At 47.9% G+C, this 21,880-nt stretch overlaps 1 protein-coding gene across 1 annotated transcript in view; it reads left to right on the forward strand.

Moving 5' to 3' along the window:
* The window catches only part of LOC119285890 (O-fucosyltransferase 1-like), a 34,282-nt gene extending 13,273 nt beyond the window's left edge, over window positions 1–21,009 (forward strand). Inside the window, exons 6-9 of the mRNA XM_037565217.1 lie at window positions 9,618–9,741; window positions 9,813–10,096; window positions 11,226–11,355; window positions 20,058–21,009. Of these exons, the coding sequence (XP_037421114.1) occupies window positions 9,618–9,741; window positions 9,813–10,096; window positions 11,226–11,355; window positions 20,058–20,690 (1,171 nt within the window). The 3' untranslated portion in view covers window positions 20,691–21,009. The remainder of the gene's footprint in view (window positions 1–9,617; window positions 9,742–9,812; window positions 10,097–11,225; window positions 11,356–20,057) is intronic.
* The last annotated feature ends 871 nt before the right edge of the window (window positions 21,010–21,880 follow it).

The raw sequence follows: 21,880 nt of genomic DNA on the forward strand, positions 1-21,880 counted from the left end.
CTGCTACCAATGAGAGGAATTCAACATAGAATCAACTTAATTCCGGGAGCAAGTCTTCCTAATCTTCCACACTATCGAACGAGCCCAAAAGAGCATGACATATTGAAGGAGGAAGTGGAGGAATTGCTGCAAAAGGGGCACATTCGAGAAAGTATTAGCCCATGTGCTGTACCAGCCCTGCTCGCGCCAAAGAAAGATGGATCTTGCCGCATGTGTACAGACAGTAGAGCCATTAACAAGATCACTATAAGGTATAGATTCCCTATGCCCCGTCTGGATGATATGTTGGATCAGCTTAGTGGAGCAAGAGTGTTCACAAAGCCGGATTTAAGAAGTGGATATCATCAAATCCGTATCAGACCCGGGGATGAATGGAAAACAACCTTCAAGACAAAAGAAGGGTTGTTTGAATGGCTAGTCATGCCATTTGGACTCTCAAATGCACCAAGTACCTTTATGCACTTGATGAATCAAGTCCTTCGACCCTTCTTATCCCACTGTTGTGGTCTATTTCAATGACATCTTGATCTATAGCAAGGATGAGGATGAACAATTTGATCACATTCGAAAGTTGCTAGAACTATTAAGAGAAAATGAGCTCTACGTCAACTTGAAGAAATGTGTTTTCCTGTAAACACAACTTCTTTTCCTAGGATTCGTCATAACATGTGAAGGTATTCGTGTTGATGACTCCAAGGTTGAAGCAATTTGAGACTGGCCAACTCCAAAGACCATTTCTGAGGTAAGTTTTCATGACCTTTCAACTTTCTATAGACGACTTGTGAAGAATTTCAACACTATCATGGCACCAATTACCGAGTGCATGAAGAAAGGAAAGTTCCAATGGACAGAAGCGGCTGAAACTAGTTTCAATGAGATCAAGCAAAAACTCTCACAAGCTCCTGTCTTGGTGCTACCTGATTTCAACAAGACTTTTGAGTTGGAGTGTGATGCAAGTGGAGTAGGCATTGGAGCTGTTCTATCTCAAGAAAGGAAGCCCACTGCTTTCTTTAGTGAGAAGTTAAGCGAAGCTAGACAGAAATGGAGTACCTATCAACAAGAATTGTATGCCGTTTTTGGAGCCTTGAAAACTTGGGAATTTTGTTTGCTGCCTAAAGAGTTCATTGTATATAGTGACCATCAATCCTTGAAGCATTTTAGAAATCAAAAGCATGTTGACCACATGCTAGTGAGATGGGCAACATATCTGGAGAGGTTTAACTATCTCATCGTGCATAAATCTGGGACAACTAACAGAGTGGCCGATGCTTTGAGTCGTCGTGCATGCCTCTTGACTTCTTTTGAAGCTGAACTTCCAGGCATGGATCAAACAAAAGAGTTGTATTAGGATGATGAAGACTTTGGCCATGTTTGGGTGAAGCACATCAGGGGCTAACCATTAGGTGACGACTATCTGGTGCAGGATGGCTATCTCTTCAAAAATGATCGTTTTAGCATCCCAAGGAGTTCTCTGCGTGACAAACTAATTAGAGAACTCCATTCAAGTGATCTTAGTGGCCATGTTGGACGGGACAAGACTATCGCTGGCATATCCAATACTTTCAATGTTGCGGACTTGACTCTCTACTACCCAGAAGAAGTGCTCTATGACAATAACTTGAGGGCGAGTTCCAAACAACCAGGGGAGAATGACGAGGAACAATAGATGAGAGAAAAAGAAAGAAAAACACATGCCATATCTGTTTGGCTACTTCTAGATACTTCCACTAGTGTAGTATTTCTTTTCTCTTCTTTACCCTACCTGCTGTTTCTAGAGTTCTCTAGTTATAAATAGCTGTGAGTAGAATGGTGAATCCTAAATAATGTTTTTTCTAGAGTGTTCCAGCTATAAGTAAAAGTATGTGAATGCTTCCCAAAGCCCTATAAATAGAGGTCCTCACCTCTACTTTGTAACCCAGACTAGGTACCCACTACCTATAATAGAACTTGTTGTTCTTATCTAAGATCTTGGAGTAGATCTTGTGCTCTAGGAGTTCTGGATTGAACTATTGCTGCCATATCGGCCTACATTCGCCTCTAGAGCGATATCTAGCGCAACACGTTGAAGATGTTCCTTCAACACTTGTGCTGTACACATTGTAGCAGCAAGGTGGAGTTGCTCCTCCACAACCTTTGTGCTGCTTCACCAAGGCTTTTATAAAAATGAATTAGAACCATAAATCATGTTTCTATTGGTTAGCACTGATCTTATAACTTCCATTCAGCCATGGCCTTGAGCCCTTTCTCTTGGAGATGTCATCTCCAAGTTTCTAACCTTGTTGTCGGGTTTTGGTCACTGCTATAGTGCCACTACCGGACACCTGTGGCCCTGGTATCTAGCTGCACGCTCGCATGCAGCCTACCTTGCCCCTTTCACTCGTGTAGTTGTGCAATACCATAACACTATGGTTTGGCTTGGCGTCGTCGTGTTATCGCTGTCTGCAGTGCCGCGCATTGCTTAGTCAATGCCCTTCTTTGTTGTGCTTGTCATATGGTCCTAGTGTTAGGTATTCAAAGTATCAGACTACGGTGTCACATATTGAAACGTAGGTGTCAATTATTCAGTTATAGTTTTGCTAGATCAAATAGCCTCCACTATCTATGTTCCTTCAATGGCCTAGATTACCCCGTGCTTGATTACTACTGCAACAACATAGTCATTTTTACAACGTATTATTCCTGACCCCGCTACCTATATAACCAGTTGGGTTGTGGCTAAGGTTCATCATTCTATGTTCCCCAATTTTGCTTCTGTGACAAGACATATAACACTATATTCATACATAAATCAATAGATGGCCAGCTTCATCCGGCCTTGTAGCTAGAACTGTGAGATACATGCATATGAATATCAGTTGAAATCCACGGTGACACATGGTTTGACAAATTGGTATTCAGAGCAAGAATTCCTCGGAGACCAATCGAGTTGTGGAGCAAGTGTGGTTGAGATCTCTCGTAGAATCCCACCCTCCCCTCCCCTTTCACAACGGCGGTGTTGAACTTTGTGTGGCCGCGATTAGACGATGACGAATCCATTAGGGTGTAGTTCGGAAGCCACCAAAGTGGTTGTTGGGGATTTTTTTCCTTGTTGTAAAATTCCATGCATGATTCGCTCTGTACACCTTGTCGGCGTTTCGGTGGCTGCGGTGAGATTTGATCGCTGGGGCAGGTTGTTGAGCAAGTCTCAACATGAAATTCCCGCTGGGGCAGTTTGTTGAGTAAGTCTCAACGTGAAATTCCTTCTTGGATCATTCAGATGTGACGATGTGAAGAGCAAACCCAAGCATGGATGAGGCTGAATACCAAGACCTCCTATCCATGAAGGGCGATGTCCTTGAGTATTAGAAGGAGACCGCATCTCTTCTCTCGGACATGACAATATTGCAAACTGAGGTACGATTGTCGACTCGGGTTGGATTATCTGTGGGCTGCGCCCCTTGGTCCTGTTGGACCATGTCGTGCGCTGGTAGCTCATCATTTCCATGCCTCCCAAGTAGGCACGATCCCTGACCGACTGCTAGGCTCGAGTGGCTGACTCCACGCCTGATCAGGGGTGTTGAGCCCTTTGCTTGACAGGCATGCCCGTATGTTGTATCCTTGTTAGTAGCCCTGGAGTGCTGCGTGACCTGCTTGCCGGGAGGTTGCGTGGGACTTGTTTGATCCACTCGCTCCCGTGTGAAGGTGAAACCTTGGATCGAGACGTTTGAGGACCAACCTTTTTGAGTCTTGACCAACGATTAGTTGAGGGTACGCCGTGTTGACCGAAGGTCCACTGACTGCAAGGAGAAAGATTCATGGTCCTTGGCCCTCTAATTGACTGAGGGCAGGGGACGAAACAGGGGCCGGTAGGACACACACCAAGTCTTGATGTCCAATGTTCGCGATGCCATCAGAAGGTTTGGGAACCAAGGCATGCTTGCGTGGGGTGTTGAGTTACCATTCTGAATGGTTGCATCAGAGCTGACGTGGTGATTCCCGAGGGTGGGGTGTGTTTTGGCCTCCCCTTTGCCTATAAGACAGGCTGGGATGGGGAGCAGCGAGGTCACCAAGCCCTTGTTGCCTTCTTCCTTGCTGCCCCCTTCCCTTTCCCAACGTTTTGCCTACCATTGTGAGGGTGTGTCTCACTCCTTACACATGCCTTGCCATCACTCTGCTCCTTGCTCTTGCACCGCCAACGCTCTTCCGTAGAAATGATGTCATCCCCATCAGCCTTTGCCAAGGATCCCACTGTTGTAGATATGTTGCCGTCGTCCTCACAATATCTTGCTCCGGCGGGCAAGCCGAGGGCCCACCTGAGCGGTGGAGCAGGCCCTCCGACGCAGCCGAGGAGGTGAAGGCGGCATTGGGGCGGCGGAAAATTAGGAGGTGGAGGAGGAAGATCCGGCGACCTAGTGTCCTTCGAAGATGACGACGTCGAAGATATTGAAGCTGGTGGTGGCGGGTGTGTTTTCCCTCAATCTTCGATGGCGGGTGCCCAAAAGAGAGGCAACCCCCGAACCTTGAGAGGGGGAGGCGGTGGTTTTCGTTCCTTTCTTCGAGAGGGGGTTCTCCCTGCCGATCCAACCCTTTCTCCGAGGACCGCTCCATTACTATGGGCTGGAGCTTCACGACTTGAATCTGAACGGGATCAGGTGGCGAGCTTCATCACCTACAACGAGGGCTTTCTGGGGATCGAGGCTCATTTCGCCTAGTGAAAGAGGCTGTATTTTGTGAAGGCATACATGTGTCAGGATGATATCAAGTTGGGGGAGTCGGCATCTCAGTTTGGGTAATGCCGGGGTTGAGGTGGCCAAGGTTTCCACCGTCTCGTCCAACAAGGGTGGCACCATAACTGGTTCTACTATTCCAATCCTAACCCTGCGTTACTGGCCTTCAATGCCCAATATGCGCTATACAACGATGTCCGGGCAGCCCGACCTACTCCCGAGGAGCAGATAGTAGCGAAGTTTTTGGGGAAACACATAACCATGCTCCACGAGGCGCCCTTAGGGAGACTGTGGTGGCGACATTCATCGGACATCGAGTTCAGCCCATCAAACTGAGGTGCTGCCCTATGTGATTGTACACAGGCTTGGGGGATCCAACCTGGGAGGCGCCGGACGAGCTCAGGGGAAGGAGATGCACAGACGGGCGGTCAAACTAGTGAAGTCCAAGGTCGTTGACCTGATGGGTCGGCCTGCTGTCCTCAGGCATCCCGACCAGCCGGATGAGGTAAGTGCGCTATCCTTGGGGCCCCCAACCCTTTTCCCTTTCACGCCTCATTTGTCGTTTTTGGTGGCTTTGCAGGAGGTGGCCTCCTTTGTCTCCCGACATCCCCTTCCCGTGGACTAGGCATGACGTTGGGTGGCTGCCCTGCCCAAGCTCCCGTGCCAGCTCCTGGTCCGGCCAGTACTTTAAGCGCTAGTGGTTTGAATTTGGGCATGGGGCAGGCATCGAACGGCTCCTCCCATTCAGGGAAGAGGAAAACGCCCGGGAGCATCTCCTCTGGGGTCGATGCAGCGGGTGACACCTTTGGGAAGCAGAAGTTGCCAGCAGCCACTGAGGAGGGGGGAGAGCTTCCGAGGTGATCATCGGGAGGAAGAGGAGGAAAACCGCCCAGACGACTGTCGAGAAGGGAGGTGTCCAAGCCGGCCCTCAAGGGACGACGTGTGACTCACCACAGGGGGGACTGTTGCTTTTCCCACATGGGAGTCCCCTTGTGAGGACCTTAAATTTGGGAATTCTCCATGTCGTCACTGCCCATGAGGGAGTTGTTGCAGCTCCAAATTGCCTTGGGGGCAAATATTCATCTTCTTCTAGGGGTCTTGATATCACGCTGTTGGAGGGGGACTCGAGGTTGGCGCCTATTGGTTGTGCGTCTGGTACTCCCACTCCAACTTCAGTGAAAGTTGTGTCTCGGGATTTGAACCCCGAGCCGAGCATCCTGGACGCAGAGCTGCGGGAGCAGGTTGAAGAGCGGTCGCCCGGCTCCCTGGCTGCTGGAAGGTATGATGAGGAATCTTCATGTGGCGGGAGCCTGAATATCCTCCTTTTGTCCGATGTGAGTTCTCCTTCCAGCAACTTTTCTCAAATGATGCTTGTACAAGGTGCAACCCCCCTCCAGCCTATGCTTTGTTGGAATACTAGTTCTGGGTCGCATGGCAGCGTTTCTGGTTTGGCTGCCATGGCAGCCGTTTTCGCTGCGACGACAACGTTTTCAGTTTGTTAGCGTTTTGGCCCATTTCTGTTTAGAGTCAACACCACGGGACGCGTTTTTGCATGATTCATGGCTAGTTTGTAGGGCGCCGTGGGCTTGTGCTAGGTCGTGGGATGGCATGATCCAGTCGGAGTGCATGGGCGCGGCATGACTTGCGTTCGTTGAGAAATAAAAGGAGGAGAAACAGAAAAGCAACAATACTTACGCTGCGCAAATCTCTCTCTTTCTCTCATGAGCTGAATTTCATCTTAGAGAGGCAACAGGTGGCATCAAAGCCATGTCGGGTACTTCGGCGGCCAGCTATCGGTCACGTACGCCCCTGCGCCTCCACGTGGCGTTGCAGGAGCGGAGCCAGCGTAGAACCTGCGGCGGCAGCGGTGGTGCAGTAGGCGACCTCCGGCGGCGCCCTCCCGATGCTGACACGCACCAACTATGCGGAGTGGGCGCTGCTGATGAAGGTTTACCTTCAAGCACATGGCTGGTGGGAGGCTGTGTCCATTGGGAACGCCTCCTACCACGACGAGCACAATGCCATGATCACCATTTCGCGAGACGTGCTGAACGCCGTTGACAAGGAGAACGCCAAGGCTGCGTGGGATGCCATCGCCATGCAGCGCATGGGCGCCAGCTGGGTGCGCAAGGCGACACACATAAGCTGCGGCATGACTTCGGGGGCATCTCCTTCCGTGATGGCGAGACCATCGACGACTTCTCGATGCGGCTCTCCGAGATCGTCACCAATTTGCGCGCGCTCGACGACACGCTGGAGGAGTCCAAGGTAGTAGCCAAGTTCCTCCGTGTTGTGCCATCCCAATTCGCACAGGTCGCCATTGCCATTGAGACACTGCTCGACGTGAGCACGTTCCTCTGGACGAAGTCACCCGGCAGCTTCGCGTGGTCGAAGACCGTCTGAACGACATCCACGGCAGCAACAACGGTCAGGGTGGCCGCCTGCTTCTCACGAAGGAGTGGGAGGCCCGGAAGTAGCAACCCCAAGGCAACAACAGCTCTTACTTTGGTGGGCGGAACAACCGCCAGAGGGGCGGTGCCCGCGGAGGTGGACGCTAGAACGGCCATGACCACAAGAGCGGCGGCGACAAAGACAAATGCCGCTACTGTAGCATAAAGGGTCATTGGGCCCGTGAATTCAGGAAAAAGAAGAGGGAGGAGGCACTCCTTGCTCGAGCCGACAAGGAGGCTGATCCGGACTTGCTGCTGGCCGAGGTCGTGGAGATCTCTGCCACGGCTGCGAATTTTGCTGCCATGGTAGCGGTTTCGCACCCTCCCATAGATGCAGCGGAAAACACTGCCATGTTAGCGAATTGGTTGCCACGGCAGCAATTCCAGTCTCGCCATGGCAGCGGATCTGAGCCCCTGCGAGCAAACGCGCCCCGTGATCTTTCTCAATGAAGAGAAGGCAAATGTCGTCCCGGCCGGCGGCGACGAGCCTCAGGACACGGCGTGGTACCTTGACACCGGCGTGTCAAATCGCATGACAGGTGATCTCGCAGTCTTCACCGAGCTTGACATGGGGATCGTTGGAACCGTGCGTTTCGGTGATAGATCCGTGGTGCACATTGAGGGGCGTGACACCGTTGCGTTCTCCATCGACGGTGCCACTGCAAGGTCTATGCATTAGTAGTGGGGCTTATGGGAGCCAATCAAGCAGTCGTACTATTGGAATTACAGGTCGGCAATGAGAATAGCATAGTAGACGATGCTGCGCACCACTCTGCTGGTGCAGTGCCAGGCTATGTTGTCACAATCACAACAATGTGCCCGTTGACTGCTTCGTGTGGCAAATGCCGTCGAATCACATCTCGATCACTGCCTCACCTTACGTAGTTACTCCTGGGCTGCTGCCTTGTCGCTTAGCCACACTGGCTCGCACGTTGACACTGGGACCTTTGCCATATGTGGGTGCCTTGCCTAGTTTGTGCCACCATTTTATGGAGTCTTGAGTCTTGAGCGGTTCATTCACTCTGCTGCCATGTCACATGTGCGTCTGTTGTTGCCCAACTCATCAATTTGGCTATCAATGCAACTGTGCTGTTTGGTCCTTGTTGCGAGCTCTGTTGCAGCATCTTTGGGGCCATTGTGCATACATGCTTAGGCTGGAGATTACCCCCCTGTAAAATGAGAAAATCTAAAATTTAACTCAGTCAGAACCTTCTTGACCTCGGCTAGTTGGCATTTTGAACCAGGTTTTACAAATGCTGCTTCATAATTATAAAAGGTATTCTAAATGTGCAATTTCCGACCAAGTTTTACAAATGCAGTGTCATGACTAGAATACTTATATGCAAGTAATGGAACCATTGGCTTATTCAGTACAAGCCATTTAAAAGTACTCCCTCCGTTCCATATTACTCGTCACTGATTTAGTACAAAGTTGTACTAAACCAGCGATGAGTAATATGGAGCGGAGGGAGTAACTCTTAGCATTCCGGGTTGGACAAATGGCACAAAACCAATTGCCCCACATTACACTATAAAATTGTGTAATAGCTTTATATGTGGCATTTACATTTACTTTTCATTGCTTAGACCTTCTACCTGTAGCTATGCAGTAATGCCAGAATTAAGTTGTTTCTATGACATAAGTTCCTCTCTGTGCTGCAATCTAATGCCAGGCAAATCCTTTTATCGTCGTTTTCCTTTCCGGTCTGGAAGAAATTTTGGAGGATTCCTACGGGATTTTCTTCATATGTTTAGCAATCGTTTCATAGGAATAGAGGTACTTGATTCCTTAGGATTGTGTCCGTCCATATTGACCTGCTTCCTTAGGATTCTTAGTATTTGGTAAGACCTCATCGAAAGTTCCTAAGGATTGGAGAGCACGGTAATCCTGGCGAGTAGGATCCAGAGGAACGCAGGCAGAAGTACTGCCTCCTTGATTGGGTCGCACATGTCAACTGGTTTTTCAGAGACCTAAAAGGGCGAAGCCCTGGGTAGGGCATCTTAATCCTTTACTTTTTCTATTCCTCTGATTTGAAAATCTTGTAAAACTGAAGTAGCCCTTCATCTGTACACAGATTATTTCCATTTCTTAAGCAAAAGATACATTTCTGCATATTCTCAAAATTAAGTACTGTTTGTTCGATTTTTGAGTTCCAGCTACGTGGTACTCCCTCCGTAACTTAATTCAAGACATTTTTTGACACCGTGACAGTGTGAAAAAACGTCTTATATAAGTTACAGAGGGAGTATCTTTTTGTTATAGGAATCAAGTAAGATAGTAGGCTTCACAAATGATTTACATGTAGTGTGCTTCATTCCTCGTAAGAACATTTAATTTCAGCTTTGCTGTTCTATATATTTGAAACTGCCTTTTTGTCAGCATTTTTGGTTTGTTCTGAATGATCTTGGCATGATGGTTCCTGGTTGGTGTTTTTACTTATGGTTTCTATTTATACACCAGTGGTTTCATAGGTATTTATGATGTTCCCCACTTCATCAAGACATTAAAATATGATGTCCGTATTGCTATGAGCGTTCCAGATATCATTACAAACGGAAAAACTAAGAAGCTGAAAGCCTACCAGGTGAAAGAAAAGCTCACTAGTTTCAGTTATACGAGTGAATAACTCCAGAGACTAATATGTGTTGCTAACAGATCCGGCCACCGAGAGATGCACCGGTAACTTGGTATACGACAGTTGCTTTAGAGAAGATGAAGAGTTATGGGGCTATCTATTTAACTCCATTTTCACATCGCTTGGCAGAAGATATAAATGATCCAGAGATCCAGAGACTTCGATGCCGGGTGAATTATCATGCATTACGATTCAAGCCAAACATCATGAAAACAAGCAGTGAGATAGTGAATAAGCTCCGCTCAGAAGGCCATTTCATGTCGATTCATCTTCGGTTTGAGATGGATATGCTTGCTTTTGCTGGGTAGAACATTGACTGACCACACTGTGTGATTACATGATTCAGTCATTCACATTTATAATAGTCAGTTTGTTATTCACTTGTCATCATATTTGCTTTGCTATGCATCCAGAAATGGAGAAGCGCATCTATGTATTCTTTATTTCAGTTCATTGTAGGCTACAGAAAAGCTAACAAGAGCATCGTAGAGCCTTAGATATCAATAACATTACTCAACTTTTCATCAAATTTTTGAAATGATGTCATTAACCAAACTAGCAAAGTGCCTGTGGCTTGCACTGGACCCATAATAAATCAATGTGCTCGCAAATCTGAAAAACAGTTCAATAGTTATACCATCTAACTTAGGCTTCATCCTGATTTGGGTTGTGTAACAATCCTCTTAAAATAAAATAAAAACACAGCACTTCGATTGTGGGCTAGTTTAATAAATACCGTTTGATTTCTTTGTTATACCCTTTGTGTATATGGATTAGATGGTAAGAAGCTAGAACCCTCTTGATAAGGTTCGGAGTTTGACTCCGCTGCTGCCTCAGTAGTTTATTTCTGCCTTATTTTGGCAAAAAGATCCCACATGTGACAGTAGAGAAGGGTGGGTGAATCTGCCACCAACTCAAAACCTTTAGAAGGAAGATAGGAAATGATAAACTCAAATCATTGATATTCTGTATCATGGTCATTTGTGCTCTCTTGTACTAGAACTTTGGGATGCATTTATATTGTTTGGTTCATTTTTATAGTTCTACAGATGATCAGCTTGTATTTTTACTAGAGACAAGCTATGCTACACAGGGATGTGGTTACCGGGAGAAAAAACCGGTTACCGGGAATCTCGTTACCCATGAGAAATCGCCTTACCGAGTGAAAAATCCCGAATTTCAAACTCAATAAATTTTGACTGAATTTTGTTCAGATCCAAAATTCATTAAAAAAAGCCTCCGGTAACGGCCTGTATTTTCTGGTTACCGCGGTAACCGGAAATCTTGGTGCCCCATGAGATTTTTTAGCATTTGGAATCCAAAACCTTGATGCTACATCGCTGATAACAAAGATTTGATAAATGCAGTTGTTATTTTGCATATCTTCATTTTACATTGCTGGCCATGGCTTATTTTCTACATGAAAAATGCAGGTGCATTGATATATTTACACCTCAGGAACAGAAAATTCTGATCAAGTACCGCAAGGAAAATTTTGCAGAAAAAGAACTTGTCTATAGGGAAAGACGGCTCATTGGAAAGTGCCCTTTAACTCCAGAAGAGGTAATGAATCTTTGTAGATACATTGCTCTGGATATTTCTGTAGTGGTACTCAAATATTCAACTATGTTCTGAAATTAGGAGTTACTCCCTCCATTCCAAAATAAGTGTTGTGCTTTTAGTTCAAATTTGAACTAAAACCGTGTCACTTATTTTGGAACGGAGGGAGTACTTGTAAACTGGAATACCAAATTGAAGGCCAACTGAGTAAATTTTATCCTTCACAGCATAACGATTGTTCTGGACCAGAAGTCTATCCAGAACTATGAGTAAATTTAGTGATTTCGACACTGCCCGACTAGTATATCCAAAGCTACAACCAAATATTATTGCTATTTAGTGCACATACCTTACCTGCCAGAGTGTCACTTCCTGGCTACAACCAAATATTGCAGTTTGTTTACTTCGCTAATTATTATTTTGATTGTTGAATGTTCTTTTTAAAAGTCCACTTCAGCTTTCAGCCCTCAACTGCATTCTGAGTTGGAAACTTGAACTATATAAATTGTCCTCTGTACAACCTTAGGTGGTTTTACGATTTGTTTTTATTTATTTTGAAAAGGTGTATTACTTAGGAAGAAATAATTTGGTATACAATCGTGCAACACCGCCGTGGACACGCAGGTTGGGACAGAGCCTTGCAGAACGCCCGCCCCCACACGACACACTGCACCCATATTGAGCAAGCTCATGGGCAGTCCTGTTATAGACAGGAGGAAGGAAGTGTTGGAACTGTGTCGAATAATTGTACAAGGCAGGTTACAGTTGGACTTGGATTCAAGCTGTGTGTAGATAGGGTACAGAGACATGTTCGAGTAGGACACTTGTATCCTAGGCCTCTTATATAATGTCGGGGTAGACACATATATAATCTATGCCAACATAATAGCATAGGCATGCAGGGGGAGCCAGCGGCATGTGATGGCCCCCGGGTGGCCGGTGTGTGGTCTTGTAGCGGTGGGAGGAGTGCTCATAGTCAGGCCCTAGGGATGTAGCCGATATTCGGTGAACCTCATTCACAAATTTCGGTCGTGCCTTGTGTGATTGCTTGGTCCTCGGTAGATCGACTACACGCCTTCGATTATTCTAACAAGTGGTATCATGAGCAAGGTTCAAGGAGATCACGGATTGTTGATCTAGAGGAAGGGTGCCAATTTCGTATGATTCACGTGGTAGCAGGAGCGAAGATCAGATCGGGTTCGGAGGCGATGCGTTTGAGACTGCACGCGATGTGGCTATCAAGGTATGGGCATGATGAAGCAATTGGAATGCGAAGACGTGCAGCAGCAGAGGACCTCATCGTGGGTGATCTTGGCGAGATTGATTTGATTGGCAGAACTCAGTGGTGGCTGCGAACGATTTTACGTGGCATGTGGCAGGGGCACGTGCACGTGCGCATGCGCGTGGGTAGCAGTAGAAGACCTAAGCGTATAGCTACTGGAGGCTCGAGTGAGGCGGGTTGGTCTCAAGAGGGGCTGGCTGGTGCGCTGTGGGATGGCGGAAGCAGCTGCTGACGGAAGCCTAGGTAGAGAGCTGCTATGAAGGTCAAAACCTAGGTGGGGAGTGGTGCTGCCACGGCAAGATGCACAATATGAGATTTGGTTAAGAAATAAAATCGGTTCTGGAAGGTGTTGCAGCGCGTTCGAACATGGGATTCGCTGGCTGCTAGCATGTTTATCTCGAGCGTGGAAAAAAAGAGAATAAGAAAATTAGTCAGGAAGTCACGAGGTGCTACAGGTGTGGAACTGATAGTAATGGAATTGCTTGGACTACTTCTGTTTTTTTGCTTCGTACGCCAAGGGGATGGCAGCATGGCAGCAGTGGTGTTGTTCGGCTAGCAGTCAAACGGGTACCGAGGATGGCGACGTGTGTATAAGGCTCAGAGGAGTCTGGAGCGCGTCGTGGCAGGAATGCAGGATCATGCACAGTGGCGGAGCTTCAACCACTTCTTTGGGAGGGCCAAAACAGGTCTGGTTAGGAAATACCATTGAACTTTCGCTTTCAGGGCCCAGATACAATACCAGTCTTCACTGAATTCCTGATGGGCTCGGTGGGCCATGGCCTGGTTTGGTCCACCCGTAGCTCTGCCCTTGATCATGCATACACAGAGGGCTTGTGCGGTTTCGCATGAGACTCGACCGGGAGGATGGTTGACATGATGTAGGCTGGAGCATGGTTGCAGTCAGATAAGTTCGGCTTGGTCGGATTATACAGTCTGATGGATCAACGTGAGTCCATCAGTATAGAAAACGGCGGTGATTTCAGCGACGATGACATATGAGGGTGATGCTGATAGTGACCGACATGGGGTGTGAAAACACGTGGTGCGGACCCGAGGGCTTGTGCTGCTTCGACAAGACTATGGCTATGGCACAGGGTTGATTGAAGACAGCGTACGGATGGGAACTTAAAGTCGACGGGGCGCGGGGTAGCATGGCCAGCTACATGGAGTCATGCTGAAGGTGGAGTTGGAGTGTGATGGAAGACTTCATTTGGTGCTGATGGAGGGGCTACGGTGTAAGGATATCGAGAATCGAAGCCTATTTCAGTGGGTAAAGTGAGATACGTGGTTCGGACTAGGTCCCAGTGGTCTGATGGAAACGTGGTACTCAAAATTTGTTGGTGATCATCGGTGGTTCTCTGCAGTGGTGGTTGAGGTGGTGTGGGCTAGCTACCCAGGAGACTCAACGGAGACATGGTATAATGTCAAATCAAATGTACATGAGGTTCGACGCATGGATGAATCTATGATGGTGGAGAATATTTGTCAAGGTGTATTTTGCTGGAATTGTGTCAAATACTTGTATAAGGTAGGTTACGGTTGGATCTGGATTCAAACCGTGTGTAGATAAGGTACAAATAAGGTACGGATACGTGTTCGAGTAGGACACTTGTATTATAGGCCTCTTATATAATGTGGGGATAGACACATGATGTAACGTATGCCACAACATAATAGCAGGGGCGCGCAGAAGAGCTGACCCCTGGGTGGCCGGCGTGCGGTATTGTCGTGGTATCATGGAGAGGAGCGCTCATAGTCAGGCTCCTGGGATGTAGCCGATGTTCGGTGAGCCTCGTTAACAAATCTCAATATTGTGTCTTGTGTGATTGCTTGGGTCCTTGGTAGATCAACTACGCTCCTTAGATTATTCTAAGAGGAACCAATGCCGTACTTGCCGCAGTAGAACGACGTTGTTGAACGCGGAACCAAACAATGGTCGGGGCGTGCAACATGATGAAGGCGAACGGCATGCCGGACTACTAGAGGAAGGCAATGACCACCATGTACATCTTCAACCATGCGCACACCCGGAGCATCGAGGCGATGACGCCCTACGAGGCCTGGCACGACAAGAAGCCTGAGGTCGAACACCTGTGCGTCTTTGGTTGCGTCGCGCACGTCAAGACGGTGCGACCAAATCTCAAGAAGCTGGACAACCGAAGAATGCCCATGGTGTTCATCGGGTACGAGCGGGGCTCCAAAGCTTATCGGGTGTACGACCCCACCAGCCGCCGTCTATACGTCTCTTGTGGCGTGGTTTTTGACAAGGATGTGAGCTGGAGCTGGGGTCAGGAGGCGGACCACCTTGGTGGCACCTTTACCATTGACCTCATCGTGCATGTAGGGGCGACGACAGCGTCAGTCGAAAACGCTGCCATGATAGCACCATGACCATCTGCGGCAGTGGGCGAAAACCCTGCCATGGCAGCCACCCCAGCGGTGCTTCCCCAACACCTAGGAACGCTGCCATGGCAGCCAACACCCTAGAGCCTGCTGGCGTGCCGGCGTGCAGGAAGTGGAGTTCGTGCCACTGTACGCCACTGTATGGCCTGACGGTGCGCAGCGATGCCAACGACCCCGACGCCGTGCACTGGTGTCGCCGCGTCACTGATCTGCTTGATCAGGGTGCGACTAACCCAGGAGAGGCGGAGCGCCGCCTTTTGATGTCGGAGGGCGAGCTGGCGAATTTTCCCGACGCCGAGCCCCATGCTGCTTGGCGGGCCATGGTGATGGACGAGATGGCGCCCATTGAATCTGACAGGACTTGGTCCCTCTCTGATCTTCCTGTAGGTCACCGACCCATTGGTCTGAAGTGGGTGTTCAAGGAGAAAAAAGAACACCGTCGGCGAGATGATCAAGCACAAGGCTCGGCTTGTCGCAAAGGGCTACGTGCAGCGCGCCGACATCGATTTCAAGGTGTTTGCACCAGTTGCTCGCCTTGACTCTGTGCGCGTGCTGCTCGCTGTCGCCTCCTAGGAGGCCTGGGATGTGCAGCATCATGACGTCAAGTCCGCGTTCCTCAAGAGCAACCTTGATGAGGTGTATGTGGTGCAGCTTTCTGGATTCGTGTGCGATGGTGCCAAGAGCAAGGTGCTCAGCCTGCACAAAGCCCTCTACAGTATTTGTCAGCCACCATACGCCTGGAACACAGAGCTTGATAGCAGCCTCGCTGCATTCGGCTTTGACAAGTGCCCATCAGAGCATGCGGTGTACATGCGTAGCGCTGTAGGTGAGCGCCTCCTCGTCGGAGTGTACGTCGACGACTTGATTGTCACCGGCGGCGATCAATGGCTTCAAGTGGGAGATGATGGCACTCTTCAATATGAGCAACCTGGTCCTACTGAGCTACTACCTTGGGATCAAGGTTATACAGTGCCCGGAGTGCAGCCTCGTCAGGCAAGCTGCTGGAGATGGCCGGCATGGGAGATTGCAACTCCTCCACTGCCCATGCAGCCGCGTCTAAAGCTTAGAAAGGCGGGTGTTGGCGAGCCCGTGGACGTGCTCATTGCCACAAGCATAGTGGACAGTCTACGCTATCTCATCCACACAAGGCCTTGCATAGCCTACACCTTAGGCTACATCAGCCGCTTCATGAAGACGCCGGCGAGCGAGCACTGGGCGGCGGTGAAACAATTGATGCGGTACATTGCCGACACACGTCAGCTCAGATGCCGCTATTCATGGCAGCAGCACGGCACAAGGCTTGTTAGTTACAACGATAACGATCTGGCGGACGATGTCGACAATTGAAAGAGCACAAGAGGCACCATCTTCTTCCTCAGAAGGTGCCCTATGTCCTTGAAATTGGCAAATCACAAAATAATGGTGCTCTCATCTTGCTAGGTGGAGAGGCGGAGTACGCTGCCCTGGCGGGCGTGGCATGCCAGGGTATCTGATAGGTGAGCTGCTCGGGCGCCAGGACGGTGCCGTCGAGCTCTGCATCGACAACAAGTCAGCCATTGCGCTGAGCAAGAATAATGTCTTCTATGACAGGAGCAAACATATCAAGCTCCGCTACCATTTCCTTCTCCAGTGTGTTGATGACAGGCAACATTGACATTCAGTATGTGCGCACTGACGATCAGCTCGCCGACGTTCTGATGAAGGCTTTGAGACGTGCCATTTTCAGGAGCCGTGCAACCGCATCGGCATTGTGAGTGCTGAATAAGTAGATTAGGGGGAGTTTGTTGGCTAATCTTGTTATTTCTTCAGCTTGTTAGTTTTAGCCGTAGCTAGTTTTCAGCTAAATTAGTCTTTGCACGACATGCACTTGTAAACCGATCGCCTGGGACGTGGGATGGCACGGCTCGTGTAGGGCATCGTGGGCACAGGCCACAATCGTTTTCAGTTGAATAGAAGCAGAAGAACGCCGGCAGAAAAGCTGCAAGTTCATAGCACACAACTCTCTCGCTCGCTGTGTTCATTGCCACCATCGGCTACATGTATAAGGTCTTTAACTCAGGCAGTCTGGAGCGGCCCCTCGGACCTTTAGGTTCCTTCTTCGAATCCAGTTATCTCTCCATATACGGATCTTCTCTCCTGTGTGCACATGCTAAATGACACCTTGCTTTAGCAGCTCCAAATCATGAACGATCCCTTGCCAACAAGCCGAAGCATTCCGACTAAAAGAAGAATCAACAAGATCGCCTAAAGGGTAATAGTTCGCTTTGAGTAGCTGAGCACACAAACTTTTGGGTATGCGATAAGGCGTCAGGCTTGTCTCGCAAGAAGTGCTTGATTAAACAGTCTCAGGCCCCTAAAGCCCATGCCACTTTCAAGCTTTGGTCAAACAATTTTGTCCCAAGCCATCCAATGTACCTTCCTTCTATCTGTCTCCTCAACCCACCCGAATTTCCGGGTAATTTGCGATATCACACGGCCCTGCCGAAAACTTGAAAATGTTGTTGCATAAGTTGGGATTGTTTGCAACATGGATTGATAAGAACTTCCTTAGCACCATCAGAGAGGTACTTCTCACTCCAATCCAAACATCTTTCGCTAAACTTGTCCTTGATGTATCGGAGGGCCCAAGTATTTCTCTTTGAAACCAACTGTTGTGATATCAAGACTTGACTGGTGTCAGACTGTCGATGCTATTTGTTTGCCACATCATCAAACAGGGAAAGATATAGATAGATGGTGAAATATGGCACGGGTGAAGTGAGAGCTTACTGTGGTAACACAAACCTTACCCGTTTCGTCAGTGCGAAGTGGTTTGTTTGATGACATGACATGACAGACATGCACTATCTATGTCAGCCAAAATCACTTGTATTGCCACCCGAGGTTGCGAAGTAGACGGTTTTGATACTTTGAGGTTGCAACTCCTATGGTTTTAGGGTTCAGGGTTGAAAAGTGGACCATTCTTTAGTCTAATATATAGCTGGCTTGACAGAAAGCTTGGGCACAATTCCTATTCTGTACCTCCACCTTAATCTTTGTGGAGTTTATCCTTCCTCTGAAAGTAAGAACAAGGGAATGTTCAGAGTTGTACTAATTACCGTGGAATTAAGCTGATGAGCCATACAATGAAGCTATGGGAGAGAGTCATTGAGCACCGCTTAAGAAGAATGACAAGGGTGACCAAAAATCAGTTTGGGTTCATGCCTGGGAGGTCGATCATGGAAGCCATTTTCTTGGTACAACAATTTATGGAGAGATATAGGAAGCAAAAGAAGGACTTGCATATGATGTTCACTGACTTGGAGAAGGCCTATGATAAGATATACCACGAAATGTCATGTGGTGGGCCTTGGAGAAACACAAAGTCCGAGCAAAGTACATTATCCTCATCAAAAAGGACATGTACGATAATGTTGTGACTAGTGTTCGAACAAATGATGTCGACACTGATGACTTCCCAATTAAGATAGGACTGCATCAGGGGTCAACTTTGAGCCCTTATCTTTTTGCATTGGTGATGGATGAGGTCACAAGGGATATACAAGGAGATATCCCACGGTGTATGCTCTTTGTGGATGATGTGGTGCTAGTTGACGATAGTCAGACGGGGGTAAATAGGAAGTTAGAGTTATGAAGACAAACCTTGGAATCGAAAGGGTTTAGGCTTAGTAGAACTAAAATCAAGTACATGATGTGCGGTTTCAGTACTACTAGGTGTGAGGAGGAGGAGGTTAGCCTTGATGGCCAGGTGGTACCTCAGAAGGACACCTTTCGATATTTGGGATCAATGCTGCAGGAGGATGGGGGTATTGATGAAGATGTGAACCATCGAATCAAAGTCGGATGGATGAAGTGGCGCCAAGCTTCTGGCATTCTCTGTGACAAGAGAGTGCCACAAAAGCTAAAAGGCAAGTTCTACAGGACGGCGGTTCGACCCGCAATGTTATATGGCGCTGAGTGTTGACCGACTAAAAGGCGACATGTTCAATAGTTAGGTGTGATGGAGATGCGTATGTTGAGATGGATGTGTGACCATACGAGGAAGGATCGAGTCCGGAATGATGATATACGAGATAGAGTTGGGGTAGCACCAATTGAAGAGAAGCTTGTCCAACATCGTCTGAGATGGTTTGGGCTTATTCACAGCAGGCCTTCAGAAGCCTCAGTGCATAGCGGACGGCTAAAGTATGCGGAGAATGTCAAGAGAGGGCGGGGTAGACCAAATTTGATATGGGAGGAGTCCGTTAAGAGAGACCTGAAGGATTGGAGTATCACCAAAGAGCTAGCTATGGACAAGGGTGTGTGGAAGCTTGCTATCCATGAGCAGTTGGTTGCAAGATTTTATGGGTTTCACCTCTAGCCTATCCCAACTTGTTTAGGACTAATGGCTTTGTTGTTGTTGTTGTTGTTGTTGCTGCTGCTGTTGTTGTTTGTTTTTTTTGAAAGCAAGATCCATATACTCTGATCTACACCACCTTTTGACTGTTCTAGTCTATCTTGAAATATCAAATCTGGGTGCCCACTGTACACCCGTGTTCAGTTTGGTGAGGAATGGATGCGTAATCTAGGTAAAAAAGTTAAAAAAAATTCTTATGTATGGGAAAAAAATTTGAATGGACCGTACTTTCTTCGCCACGGATATCACGGGCACCCATTCCCCACGAAACTGAATGCGGGTGTACAATGAGCACCTAGTTTGATATCCCAAAATTTCAGAATTTTTTGAATTTTTCTGAATTTTTTTAATACTGTATTCATATAAGGGTGTGTGGCACCCGAGAGCTGCGATGCATTTTTCCTTGCCCGCCATATACTATCATGTTGTAAATGGGACATTTTGATGGACTAAGATTAATTATAGGAAGGAAAGTTTGAAGCATACGCAGGAAAACAGTATATGCTTGGTAAAAATTTCAAAATTGTTCATAGACATTAAAATATGTACATTTCATAGCTGAACTTCTTGGTTGAAGAAAACTTCACATGGCTAATTCAAATACGCATTAATGTTGTTGTGCAGGTAGGTCTTATTCTTCGTGCACTGGGCTTTGATAATACAACACACATTTACCTTGCTTCTGGAGAGCTCTTTGGTGGGAAACGCTTCATGAGGCCCTTCAAGGATATGTTTTCGCGCCTAGAAAACCATAGCTCCGTTGGACCTGGAAAGCTGGAAGAAAATACCCGTGGACTGGCAGGTTCTGCAGTTGATTACATGGTCTGTCTCCTATCAGACATTTTTATGCTCACATATGATGGCCCAAGCAACTTTGCAAACAACCTCATTGGTCACCGCCTATACTATGGTTTCCGTACCAACATCACGCCAAACAGGAAGGCCCTTGCTCCGATATTCATGGACAGGGAAGTAGGCTTGACAGCTGGTTTTGAGGAGCGAGTGAGGCAGGTCATGACAAAGACATATGTTGGTGGCCCCCATAAGCGCATTCATCCCGAACCTTTCTATACAAACTCATGGCCAGAGTGCTTTTGCCAGGAGAACCCTAGGAATCATGCAGACAAATGCCCACCAGACAATATATATGAGGTTCTGGAGAATCAATTTAGGAGTGAAGAGAATGAAGAAAGTATAGAAGTGAAAGCCACTAGTCAGATTGATTCAACCAGCCAAACCGAAGAGACTGTGATTTAACTGAGGAACCAAACTGTTATTGTCTCAGAGGACGAGACTGGATCATTTATGCCCGTAGCAGATTATTGCATTTTCGAATGGATCGACTAGCGAAGGTACGGCCAGGCCTAATAAACTGGGATGGAGGTAGTATTTGATCACAAAAAATTACACATGTAGTGTACATCCATATGAGCATCTAGTTTTTTTTTGGAACTTCAGAATACCATTTTGGCACTATTGAAAATATAGTGCTCACTGGAGCGGGTGCACCAAAGTGTTCTTTTGTTGTCTCCCAGTTTCTCGTTTCTGCGATCATTACTAGCTTGGTGTTTTTGTTGAAGTTGTGTCGAATATAGTGTACAAGGTAGGTTACAGTTGGACTTGTAGTTGTATTGTGTTTATATAGGATATAGAGTCGTGTCCTAGTAGGACACTTGTATCCTAGGCCTCTCTTTTATATAGCGGGGGTAGACACACGATGTAACCTATGTCAACATAATAGCGACACACGATGTAACCTATGCTAACATAATAGCACTGGAACGCAGGGGAAGCCGGCGGCATGTGCGGGTGTCCAGGGTGACCGGGTGCGGTATTGTAGCGGTGTCATGAGGAGGAGCGACCATAGTCAGGCCCCGGGAATGTAGCCATGTCGGTGAATCTCGTTAACAAATATCGGTGTCGTGCTCGTGTGATTGCTTAGTCCTTGGATGATCGACGGTATGCCTCGATTTATTCTAACAAGTGGCATCATGAGCTAGGTTGTTCGGAGGCGGCAAGAGTTGATCTAGAGGAGGAAGAATATCGATAGAAATTTGCATGATGCGGTCGTGATGCGGGACGAAGGACGTCGGCGAGTTGTGATCTAAAGCAGAGTTGGTCGAGTTGTAATCTTCAGTGAAGCAATTGGAAGCGGGCAAAGTTCTTGACGGAAGATACGTGTGCGAGGACGTGCGGCGATCACGAATCAATCGGGCGAGCGTACAGTCAGCAGCGGCGGCGCACCGCGCACGGGCAGGCAGGCAGCAGATCGGTCGATCGATGGCTACGGAAACCCGCGTGGGCAGCGGCCCAGGTGGCGGAAAGCCGCACGGCTGGAGCGGTGGAGTCACGTACACGTACTGGCCAAAGCGACGAATCAGGTCGGGTACAGCAGGCGAGAACAGTCAGACAGAGATTTGTTTTGAAAAGAAGGGACCGAGTCCGGA

This window comes from Triticum dicoccoides, chromosome 4A (genome assembly GCF_002162155.2).
Source record: "Triticum dicoccoides isolate Atlit2015 ecotype Zavitan chromosome 4A, WEW_v2.0, whole genome shotgun sequence".
Taxonomy (NCBI): domain Eukaryota; kingdom Viridiplantae; phylum Streptophyta; class Magnoliopsida; order Poales; family Poaceae; genus Triticum; species Triticum dicoccoides.